This window comes from Schistocerca gregaria, chromosome 11 (genome assembly GCF_023897955.1).
Source record: "Schistocerca gregaria isolate iqSchGreg1 chromosome 11, iqSchGreg1.2, whole genome shotgun sequence".
Lineage (NCBI taxonomy): Eukaryota > Metazoa > Arthropoda > Insecta > Orthoptera > Acrididae > Schistocerca > Schistocerca gregaria.
The window spans coordinates 145,890,389-145,902,876 of record NC_064930.1 but is presented as its reverse complement, the minus strand read 5'-3'; the positions used below and the strand labels follow the sequence as shown (position 1 = coordinate 145,902,876).

The window sequence follows — 12,488 nt, the reverse complement described above, 5'->3', positions numbered from 1 at the left end:
TACTACAAAAGCTCCGCCCAGGGCACGACTATCTTTGTTTTTTACGCCTTGTCTGCTCGTCTCATTGTGAATTCCTTCCAAGTAAATTCTGCACTATGTTGCAGCAGATCTTTGTGTCCATGTTACGAGATATATCTATCTGTCACTTGCCAGTTAAAAGTCATGCAAAAGTTACTCTTCTGCTTTCGTTCTACTGTGTGAAATGGGAACAAGAAAGTAAAATTCGAAGCCATTATACTGAATAGGAATGACGTACTAAGCGCCTCTGCGTAGAGGCGAGGTGGCTCCGTGCACGCTGGCACGGACCACTGTGCAGGCAGCCTGGTGGAGACGGCGTGACGCGTGGGCCAGAGTTTTAGCGGCAGCGGGCAGCGGCAGCTGAAGCGGGAACAGGAAGAGGCGGTGTCGTGCACTCACCGGTCTGCGCCGCGACGACGCCGACGCGACGCTCTCGTCGCGCATCACCCACACGTCCGTGTCGGAGTCGATGGTGGAGCTGGACGAGAACTCCGACCGCATCTCGACCAGCGAGGTGTCGACGAAGCGCTTGTCCAGATGGGGGGAGGCCAGCGGAGAGGGGCGCACCGAGGAGCCTGCGGGCATCACACGTCTCAGCTGTAGTAGCGAGCAGTACTGGTAACAGCAGCAGGATTAACGGAAGGCTAACCCACATTTCTAGCATTCCTAGACTTGGAGAAAGCTTCTGACAATGTTCACTCGAATACTGTCTTTCAAATTCTGAAGGCGGCAGGGGTAATATACAGGGAGCGAAAGGCTATTTACAATTTGTACAGAAACCAGATGGCCGTCATAAGAGTCGAGGGGCATGAAAGGGAAGCAGTGGTTGGGAAAGGAGTGAGACAGGGTTGTAGCCTCTCCCCGATGTTATTCAATCTGTATATTGAGCAAGCAGTAAAGGAAACAAATGAGAAATTTTGTGTACGAATTAAAATCCATGGAGACGAAATAAAAACTCTGAAGTTCGCCGATGACATTGTAATTCTGTCAGAGACAGCAAAGGACTTTGAAGACCAGTTGAACGGAATGGGCAATGTCTTGAATGGAGGATATAAGATGAACATCAACAAAAGCAAAACGAGGATAATGGAATGTAGTCAAATTAAGTCGGGTGATGCTGAGGGAATTAGATTAGGAAATGAGACACTTAAAGCAGTGAAGGAGTTATTTGGTGAGCAAAATAACTGATGATCGAAGTACAGAGGATATAATATGTAGACTGGCAATGGCAAGGAAAGCGTTTCTGAAGAAGACAAATATGTTAACATCGAGTACAGATTTAAGTGTCAGGAAGTCCTTTCTGAAAGTATTTGTACAGAGTGTAGCCATGTATGGAAGTGAAACGTGGACGATAAATAGTCTGGACAAGAAGAGAATAGAAGTTTTCGAAATGTGGTACTAAAGAAGAATGGTGAAGATTGGATGGGTGCATCATATAACTAATGAGGAGGTATTGAACAGAATTGGTGGGAAGAGAAGTTTGTGGCACAACTTGACCAGAAGAAGGGATCGGTTGGCAGGACATGTTCTGAGGCATCAAGGGATCACCAATTTAGCATCTGACAGAAGCGTGGAGGGTAAAAATCGTAGAGTGAGACCAAGAGATTAATACACTAAGGAGATACCGAAGGATTTAGGTTGCAGTAGGTACTGCGAGATGATGACGCTTCCACAGGATATAGTAGCATTTAGAGCTGCATCAATCCAGTCTGAAGACTGAAAACAACAAGAATAACACATGGCTGACAAGGAAATGCTCGGTAGATATGCCGGGAAGGTGGGAAATGAAACACCACCGGAGGACCAAAATGAGAGCCAGAATCCATTACGGTGTCCGACTTGGAGCACGCGGCAGTATGGTCGGCGTGTGTTCACCAGCAGGTGCGACTCTAAATGTGCTCCTGGGACTGACAATGCCTAGTTCTACACACCTAGCGAAGGTACACAGTTGATGACAAGCAAAAATGAGTCTTCCAAGTAACGACGAAACTACCCCAGGTGGACAAACCACGCCCTCAACAGTGGCAACCGAGCATTCGGGTTCTGGGCAGCTTTGACTTCTGCGAGACTGCAAGTCTGAGTGCTCTGATGAACTTCCACGTGGAACACACACGTGTGTGGGCACTTCAAGCACGAGAATTACGCCATCTAACTCACCATGCAGAAAATTCAAGGTGTCGCCACCTAAGCTCTACAAAGAATCGACTACAATAATTACAGTATCTTTGGAAGTGGAACGAACAACAAAATTGACGAACGAGCAGCACTATTTCGAATGGCCTCTATTGTACACAAATAAAATGCTAGACTCGGTAACATGTGTGAAACTTATCGACTAATAACCCTAGAAACAAACATACAAACAGTACACCTTTATTAATGCTCATGCAGCAACAAACTGTGGCAAAAAAAGCCTCAAAAAAACAAAGATCCTGGGACCAACTTTAAACAGAGGTGGCCTTAATTCCAGGAGATGTGGAAATTCTACTAGATTACTAATGCACAAATTGGCAGGGAACACAGGTACACGATGACGGTAGCAAACTATCCAGCACAAAATTACCAATGGAAATGGCCCACGACTCATGGAACTATGGCCAAAAAAAAAGAACCTAAGAATTAGGTCAACCTCACTTCGGAAACCTCCAAAAAAACAAAAAACGTTGCGATCACCCATCATTTGGGAGAATATCAGAGTGATGGTGTTACAATATTTTCCACCCACGTATCGACACTTGTCTTCCATACATCGTGAAGACCTATGTGATTCCCGGTATTTTTGAAGATACGAGCAGTCCCGGCTGGCAGCGCCGCACTCACCTGGAGAGCCTCGCTGCTGCCAGCGCGCCCTGGCGGCGGCGCCGGCGGCCGCTGGAGGCGGCTGCTGGAAGATGGTGGCGACGTGGGGGCGGCCGCTGGAGGTGAGCGGGCCGCCGGCGCCTGGGTACGTCGCCGTCGACGAGCACAGGTCGGCGACCTCGTCGGCCTCCTCGTCCTCCACTGCCTCGTCTGCAACCAGCACACAGCGCCGCCCACTCACTCGCTGGCTGATGACAGAAGGGCACGCCGGACAGCAACCCACAGCACGGTCGGGGCACTTCAGCTGCCGATATGTGCGAGGCGAAGTGCGGCCGCAACTCTACCTTCAGAATGTGTGTGTAGTACTCCACGATTAAAGTGCGCGTCATTTACGACGGCGGCCGAGTTTAGGGTCGTTCGGCGCATCTGACGTCACAAAACACAGTCGGCCAATGAACAGACAACGACGCTGCCGGAGCTGGACTGCAGTGCAGAGCCACGGGCGAGTGTCTTCAGTTTTAGAAACGTTCAGTCATAAAGTATGGCTCATATGGCTCTGAGCTCTATGGGACTTAACATCGATGGTCATCAGTCACCTAGAACTTAGAACTACTTTAACCTAACTAACCTAAGGACATCACACAACACCCAGCCATCACGAGGCAGACGAAATCCCTGACCCCGCCGGGAATCGAACCCGGGCGTGAAAAGCGAGAACGCTACAGCACGACCACGAGATGCGGGCATAAATAAAGTAACTGAACAAAAGCAGTGTCTCGATGGCAGAATTGCTTCTGTAGAAAGTTTCTTTATACCAGTTGCTTCATATTAATTAATTAAACCCAACAAGCAATAAGCCTCCTAATTCAGGCGATAGCAGCGAATGGTGTTTGTAACATTCTCACTAACCGCTTTTTCGCAATAAAGAACAGCAGTAATTGTTTATCTCCTATTGTACTTCGACAAAACGTGACTAATTCATAGTCACACCATCTGTGTTTGTTGGTATTTTCCGCGCTATTGTAGAGTCCTCAAGGAATATATTTGCTTAATGCTTATTAGCTTAATGGTTTGCCGGCACAGTAGCTCAGCGTGTTCAATCGGAGGGTTAGCTGCACTCTGTAATAAAAAAAACCTGAGTTAACCAATCAACAACGAACTTAAACGAATGTCTTACGACGTCCGCCCCTAGCAGACGCAACGAACAAAAGAACAAAATGAGATTTAACAAAAAAAAAGAGAGAGAAAAAGAAGAAGAAGAGAGAGAGAGTCAGAACAAAACGGTTAAGGTGTATGACTGCTAAGCGAAAAGTTCGGAGTTCAAACCTTATTCGGTGCTTAGTATTTTGTTTATTGAAAAATAATTTCGAAGTTTCTTACTTAATGAATTTTATTCGTTTGAATGTAATTGGCCGGCCGCGGTGGTCTCGCGGTTCTAGGCACGCAGTCCGGACCGTGCGACTGCTACGGTCGCAGGTTCGAATCCTGCCTCGGGCATGGATGTGTGTGATGTCGTTAGGTTAGTTAGGTTTAAGTAGTTCTAAGTTCTAGGGGACTAATGACCACAGCAGTTGAGTCCCATAGTGCTCAGAGCCATTTGAACCATTTGAATGTAATTTTTTGAAATTACTAATTCTTTGTCTCTTCATTATAATCAAAATAAGTTTTCGGTTTTTCTAATTTTGTCCTCCAATATTTTTCACAGCAGTTAAAAACAATGAAAAGGCACACATACAATATTCATGTTATCTGTTTTGTTTTCATATCTTCTCTTCCGCAGTCGCTGTTTTACTATTCATATTGACATATATTCTTTTGCGGCAGTATTAAAAGTTTTACTTTGAGCAGCATTTCGGCTCGTACGTTGCCGAGCTACTTGATTGCCTGACGCAGTTCTTTGCTTCGCTGCTTTGGCAACATCACCGTATTCAATGTTTTCGTCAACTGATCTATGTTTTAGCAAGTATTTGCTGTCAGCTCTGACAAACACAAATTGTTTGCGCACTGCGTCTCACTGACAATGTATTTTAGTTTCTATGTTTTATTACGTCCACAACTCAGTTTCGTGTACATCGCCAACTTTCATTTAATCAGAACGTTTTAGTTAAAAAGCGAAATGACTGGTTTAATTTAAAGTTTTATAGGAGTCGCTAAAGACGGAATACTTCCCAATTGAGAAATACTGTTTATGTTATAAACGGTCTTGATTTTAAATGGGGACATGTCCACAGCTTTGTTTATAATGTATCTTATCTACTTCCTTCTGATTGATTGAAGTGTCCGCCCCCGGTAGCTGAGTGGTCAGCGTGACGGAATGTCAATCCTAAGGGCCCGGGTGCGATTCCCGGCTGGGTCGGAAATTTTCTCTGCTCAGCGACTGGGTCTTGTGTTTTGTTCTAACCATCATCATTTCATCCCCATCGACGCGCAAGTCGCCGAAGTGGCGTCAAATGGAAAGACCTGCACCTGGCGAGCGGTCTACCCGACGAGAGGCCACAGCCACACGACATTTCACTTCATTTCATTTCATTTCATTGATTGAAGTGCTTTAAAATAAAGCCAAACGCGCCCGGTGTAAATCAAACTTGTTACAGTCGCGAAAGATTGAATATTTCTCAATATTACATACGACACCGATCTGGTACTTAAATGAGATATTGTTATACAGTAAATTATATAAGAAATTCAGGTATCTTGTCAAGATTTCATTCTCAACATTGTGGCAACTAAAATCAACCATACAACCTCTACAAACACCAAAATTTGGTGCAATGGTTTACTACATCTAATGCTGCACAATAACTGCGTTGAACTTCGAAACAAAATTAAGTCATTTATGGGGGGAAGGTATCAGTCAAGAAGATGTGTAAAAATCCAATTTTTGGGCCAAATAGTTTTTGTGAAATCGAATGGTAAGTGTGTCAAAGCAGTCGGAACACCGTGTGTCTGCACAGGCGAGCAGTGCAGTGATGACAAAATGCGGGCAGCACGTCTCTGTAGCAGCGAATGGGTTAATGCGGCCGTGGTGGCTTCACTTCATAAACTGCGCGCTCCCCCCTGAACGTGAGTCTGCGAACTATACTATACTATGGGGCTATTCTCTTGGCGCTAATGTGCGGCCGAAACTAGTCCTGTGATAAAATAATGACACTCTGAAAACACAGCTGTTATTTTTGTCTTATACTTTGTAGGTAGGCTGTTTAGGCTTTTATGTTTGTAACCCCACGTAGCGCTCTGTATGAAAATCGCTGAGTATGCTGTGCGCCTTCTGGGGCGATTTGCATTGTTGGAATATTCTCTATTGTAGTGTTGGGCAGCTGGAGGTGAACAGCGAGTAGTGTTGAGCAGTTGGAGGTGAGCCGCCAGCAGTGGTGGATGTGGGGAGAGAGATGGAGTTTTGACAGGACGATCTGGACGTGTGTCCATCAGAAAGAGTAAATTTGTAAGACTGGATGTCATGAGCTGATATACGAGGGTCAGTCAAAAAGTAATGCCTCCTATTTTTTTTCTACGTTTGTCAGGAAATTTAAATGCAATTACATAGGTTGAAAACCACAACATTGAGGATCATTTTGTCATTTTTCAATGTAATCTCCGCCCATCTCTACAGTTTTGGTCTATCTTTGAACAAGGGCATGTATCCCAGCACGGTAAAAATCACAGCTCTGCTTCCTAAGCCATTGACGCACGGATGTTTTGACGGCCTCCTCATGTTCAAAATGAATCCCACGATGAGCTTCTTTTAGTGGCCCGAACAGATGGAAGTCTGATGGTGCCAGGTCAGGGCTGTATGGGGGATGAGGCAAAACTTCCCATCCAATTTTGACAATCTCGTCATAGGTGTGACGACTGGTGTGTGGTCTTGCATTGTCATGCAAAAGAAGAACATCTGCCATTAATTTTGTTGGGCGAACTCGCTGAAGACGTGCTTTAAGTTTTTTGAGGGTTGTGACGTATTGAACAGAATTTATTGTGCATCCCTGCTAAAAAATCAACCAGAATCACACCCTCTGTATCCCAGAAAACTGTTGCCATAACTCTCCCTGCCGATCGCACAGTTTTGAATTTTTTCTTCCTCGGCGAGCTTGTGTGACGCCACTCCATTGACTGCCTCTTTGATTCGGGTTCAAAAAAATGCACCCATGTTTCGTCCCCAGTCAAAATTTTTTTCAGAAACTCATCTCCCTCCAAACGGAAGCGCTGCAAGTGTTGGGAGGCTATTGTTTTCCTTGCCTCTTTACTCTGATCGGTTAACATTCTTGGAACCGACCGTGCACAAACTTCTTCAGTCTTTCATGAATGCGTATGGGCGTTTCACCTTCTGCATTCAAGAATTCAATCACACAACGCTGTCTCAAACGAACATCGATGTCGGCCATCTTACAAACTTCTGCTGTGCTGCCACCTGTTGACACAGAAAGTTACTACTGCAGTGGATTGCAGAAGAAGGTTTGAGGAATGGCGCCAAATTCAAATTTTCACTTAATTTTTTTAAGTAGAAAAAAAATGGGAGGCATTACTTTTTGACCGACCCTCGTATATGACTTTTGAACACTATTAAGGTAAATACAGTGTTTGTTCTCCACCAAATCTTTCATTTGCTAACTATGCCTGTCAGTAGTTAGTGCCTTCAGTTGTTTGAATCTTTTACTTAGCTGGCAGTATTGGCGCTCGCTGTATTGCAGTAGTTCGAGTAACGAAGATTTTTGTGAGGTAACTGATTTGTGAAAGGTATAGGTTAATTTAGTGAGGGCCATTCTTTTGTGGGGATTATTTAAAGTCAGATTGCGTTGCGCTGAAAATATTGTGTGTCAGTTTAGTGATGATCAGAATAAGTAAAGAGAGAACTGTCTGAGTACGTTCCAGTTTTACTCAGCTGTTTGAAAATCAAATAACGTAAGGGGGTTCACCAGCACAGTAATTCACTAGTTTTTCTGACGGGTCGTTTCCATTTCCACTACAGTTTCCAGCCTCGAACTCTTCGTGTTTCACATTGGAGACGGGACAAACCGAGCGGTCAGCACAGACACCTGTATTTTACGAGTGTGTGTGAAAAGTTCTCGGAATCACCGCCAGAGGTCAGAGGTAGCGCAGACAGTTCTTCACTGGACTGCTGCCTGTAAACAGCTGCCACGTCAGTGCTCTTGGGAGAGAGCTATGGCGGTGACGTGGCTCTGTTGTTCCCGCATAGTGATTTGCAAAGGTGGAAGAAATCGAGATTCGAGCAGTGATTAAGTACTTCGTAAAGAAATGTATGAAAGCAAACGACATTCGTGGCCGATTTACGGAATACACTGCTCCTTCATATTCAACTGTTGGCAAGTGGACAAATGAATTTAAATTTTGTCGGGACAGCTTAATGGCGATCCGCGCAGAGATCGGCCGAGATGTGTCATTACTCGACAAATCATTGCAAAAGTGCACAAAATGGTCACGGAGGGTCGCCGATTGAAAGTGCGTTAAGTTGCTCACGCTTGGCAGATGTCATCTGAAACGGGGTATCACATTTTAACTGAAGAATATGAAATCAAAAAATTATCTGCAAAATGGGTGCCGCGATTCTCGGCCATGGATGAAGAATACACGAGAACGCACATATCGGAACACTATTTGGCCCGTTTTAGGAGAAACGGAGAAGCTGCACTACTATTCCCCAGAGACAAAAGCAACACAGAGCAGTGGAAACATGCAGATTCTCCGCCACCAAAGAAAGCGAAGACAATTCGTTCGACGGAAAGGTCACGGCATCAGTTTTCTGGGATGCGAAGGGGATTCTGTCTGTACATTATCTCCCACTGGGGAAACAATTACTGGAGAATACTATACTAACCTCCTGGAGAAATTGCAACAAACGATATGCCAAAAATGACCAGGTTTGTCAAGGGATAAAGTCATGTTCCATCACGACAATGCGCAACCGCGCACATGTGCCTTCGCCATGGCGAAATTACACGAACTAAGGGTAAGGTATGAACTGTTGCCACACCCGCCTTATTCACTTGATATGGCTCCGTCGGACTTACCTCTCTTCCCAAAATTGCTATTTTTTCTTGATGGTCGAAGACTAACATCAAACGAAAAACTGATAACTAGAGTTTACAAATATTTTGCTGGCTGTAGGAAACAGTTCCGACATGGGATCAAAGCACTGGAACATCGTTGGACCAAGTGCATTAATCTACAAGGAGACTACATTGAAAAATATTAAAGTTTCTATGATGTAAGTACTTTTTCTTCTGTTCCGTTCCGAGAACTTTTCAAACCACCCTCTTAGCTCCGAAAAACACGACACTTTTCCGCGTTTCTTTGGTCTCTGATTTAACAGGCGTTTTCCGTATTTTACTAACAACTACGTAAGAAACCAAAGTATCATCAATAGCAGCAGCGCTAATAGTTTCTTTCTAAATAAACAATTCACACAAAACGATTAATGATTGTCAGTAAAATTTCCATTGTTTAGAATTATCGGTTTATTAAAGCAGCTCGGGAGAGCGATTAGTACTATTTTAACAAGAATGCTCACAGAAACGCAGACAGACACACGGCACTGGAACTTCCTGACAGATGAAAACTGTGTGCCGCACCGAGACCCGAACTCGGGTTTGCAGGAGAGCTTCTGTAAAGTTTGGAAGGTAGGAGACGAGGTAGTGGCAGAAGTAAAGCTGTGAGGACGGGGCGTGAGTCTTGCTTGGGTAGCTCAGTCGGTAGAGCACTTGCCCGCGAAAGGCAAAGGTCCCGAGTTCGAGTCTCGGTCCGGCACACAGTTTTCATCTGTCAGGAAGTTTCATATCAGCGCACACTCCGCTGCAGAGTGAAAATATCGTTCTGGAAACACATGGAAAAAGCTGAGACAAATTAACTTTACATGAATATGTGACTTATTTCGAACAAGTCCGGAAGAACTGACACGAGACAGTCATAAGTAGATTGGCCCCGATGGGCAACGTATACACCGCCTTCAATGCGGATCCACCTTTACGGTCGACCTCCAGCGGGAATGTAAAGGTAGGTGGCAGTTGGTGGGAATGTGGGTCCGGCATGGGGCGTTCCGATTTAGTCCGGGTATCTGTGATGGACACTGTCCAGGTGGCTCAGTGGTTAAATGAACTGCCTAGTAAGCAGGAGATCACAGGTTCGAGACCCAGTGCGGCACCCGTTTTCACTCGTCGCCCGTGGCTGCGCACCTTAGTTCCTCTTACGTTAGGTTCTTTCCTTTTTCCCCACTCCCTCCTCAATCTACGTAGTAATGTAGCTGTTACCATGTGGCGTCTTCTATCAGATGTACCCGCGTACATGCAGTCTGTGAGTTTTGCCCTACATTGTCTATATAGCAGTTCCTACCTGTTCTTGAACGATAGTTCTATTACACAGGTTGAGTCAGTAACTATTGCCACCAAGAATAGCTCCGTAAGTATGATAGGAGCTGAAAAATTTGTGGGACAAATGTAGCGTGGCGCAACAGGGGCCGTAATATGACGTTCACCTTTTTTGTTGCTAGGTTTGGTCGCTTCAGAGATATGAAGTTCAACTTCGTTTTTTTTTTTTTTTAAGGGCATGCTTAGTTTGGTACTTATTTTCTGATAGCGGCTATCGAGACGAATCAGATGTGTAGCACTAACATCTTCGGAGTTCAACGAATGTCACAAAGGTGGCATGAACGTCCATTTGCAGGAGGCGTTCGAAGTGAAGACCATTGGTATCAGTGCACTGCTGCAATGTTCTTATGACGGACTGAGTGGTACTCAATATCACATCGGCACTTACCGAAGCACATGCTTTGACAATTCTCTCTCGCAAATCCTCAGGTTTAGTTGGAACGTATTTATAAGTAATGTCTTAAAAATCCCCATAAGAAAAAAATCCAGGTGTCAAGTCTGGCGAACAAGCCGGCCACGACATCTCCCCCGCATCCAATCGAACCATTTGGGAATTCTTTCTGCAACTCATTTCTAGCCATCAGCGAAAAATGTGTCAGACTACCGTAGGGTAGATACCACATTCTCTTCCTTGTTCCTGAAGGTATTTTTTCCAATAACAGACCTAATGTTTCTTGCAGGAATGTGGTATACTTCCTAATATTAAGATTTCCTTCAGTGAAATAGGGGCCTGTAATTCTGTCCTCTAGAATACCACGCCACCTCCGAACTGTAAGCTTTAAGCTTTAAAAATGAACAGAGCAAAACAAGATTGAACCATCAAGCAAATTGCAATGTAGTAGCCAGATACATCGGAAGCTGCTTAACTACTCACCTCCAACAACGGAACTTGAAAACTTCTGGCTCCTCCTGATGACCTAGATGACGATATGCCACCAACTAAAGGAAAAAATAAAGGAAGTCCTAACAAGTCTCAAAAAAACAAGGCCAGTGGAGAAGACTCAGTATCAGCAGAAATGCTGAAATGGGCTGAACCGGAAATCCTAGACGACCTACACCGAATCCTCCAGCCAATATCGGGGGACGGAGGAGACTGCCGTAAGGACGGAAAACGGCTCTGATCCCCCAGTCCATTAGAAAGATGACAAACAATATGTGTACAACTACAGGGGCGATTCCCAGACACCTACAAAATCTTCAAGATACTGCAGAAGGAATCCTACATAAACAACTTTGAGAATACTAGGGTAGGTTCCGGAAAGGGCGCTCCTGTTGCAAACGAAATTTTAATTTGAAATCAATAATTCGACACAGAATGGTGAATAACAAAAATATAGTGCTTTCTTTCATTGACTCCGTGGATAGAACAACCCTATATAGGATCATCAGAGAATACGGAGTCAAAAAGAAGCTGGCAGACTTTATCAGAGGAACCTTAACAGGAACAAGTTCGAAACTGGAGTTTACAGGAGAATTGTCCCAACCATCTGAAATCAAGACGGGTGCGCGAGAGGTTGATGGATTATCACTAATACTATTTGTGTCCTGGAGAAGGTTGAGAGAATTTAATCCCCAACTTGACAATGCAGGAGTTGGCCCAGTCTGGTTCCTTCCAATTTCCTTCCTAGACAAAGTGGGTTACTTCGGTTTCGCTGATGATTTTCAAACACTTTCAGAGAACTTAAGACGACGCGGCCGTACAGATTGACCTACAAGAAAGGATCGCTGGCAAGACGGGTTACTCGGGACCTCGAAAGATAAGACTGGAGCAGTGGCTGTGACAGGACGTCCAGAGCGTGGCTGGCGGTGGAGCTCTGTTTCTGCATTTCCTGAGGCTGCAACTTTCTTCACCCATCACCTAACTGTACTATCAACTGCAGCAACGCCACACAATCCATACAGACGTTTGTGGATGTTCACCACGGTTTCTTTTTCTGCACACTAGAATTCACTAACAGCACACTGCTCGTAACGTGAGTCGTATGTAGACGCCATTTTGACGCTGCACTACGGTTCTGCTATATGCCAGAACGGTTGGAAAATTCACCGAAGCACCAAGAAGGACGTTTGTGTATTTATATTAACGGCTTTGTTGGGTGTGAAGTCCGCCAGTTATGCAAAACACCGTTTTTTCTCAGTGCCCAAACATGTTCCGGCACCACTGAGCCATCATCAGTCGGTTTTCGTTTTCGTTTTTATTTATTCTGCAATGTGAGCATTTTGTTATGTGCTTCTTTAGTTCAAAGAACAGATCTTTCTTTTTGAAAATACCTTTACATTTGGTGTGCATGAATT

General features: G+C 44.7%; 1 protein-coding gene across 2 annotated transcripts in view; it reads right to left on the bottom strand.

Annotated features, from left to right (window-relative positions):
- The window catches only part of LOC126295236 (translation initiation factor IF-2-like), a 284,906-nt gene that overhangs the window by 74,305 nt on the left and 198,113 nt on the right, over positions 1 to 12,488 (bottom strand). Inside the window, exons 3-4 of one of the 2 annotated variants that reach the window (XM_049987586.1) lie at positions 2,839 to 3,027; positions 418 to 593 (exon numbers count right to left, since the gene is read on the bottom strand). In XM_049987586.1, coding sequence (XP_049843543.1) covers positions 418 to 593; positions 2,839 to 3,027 — 365 coding nt within the window. Of the gene's footprint in view, positions 1 to 413; positions 594 to 2,838; positions 3,028 to 12,488 lie in introns of both variants that reach the window. The other variant, XM_049987585.1, reaches the window with a different exon arrangement.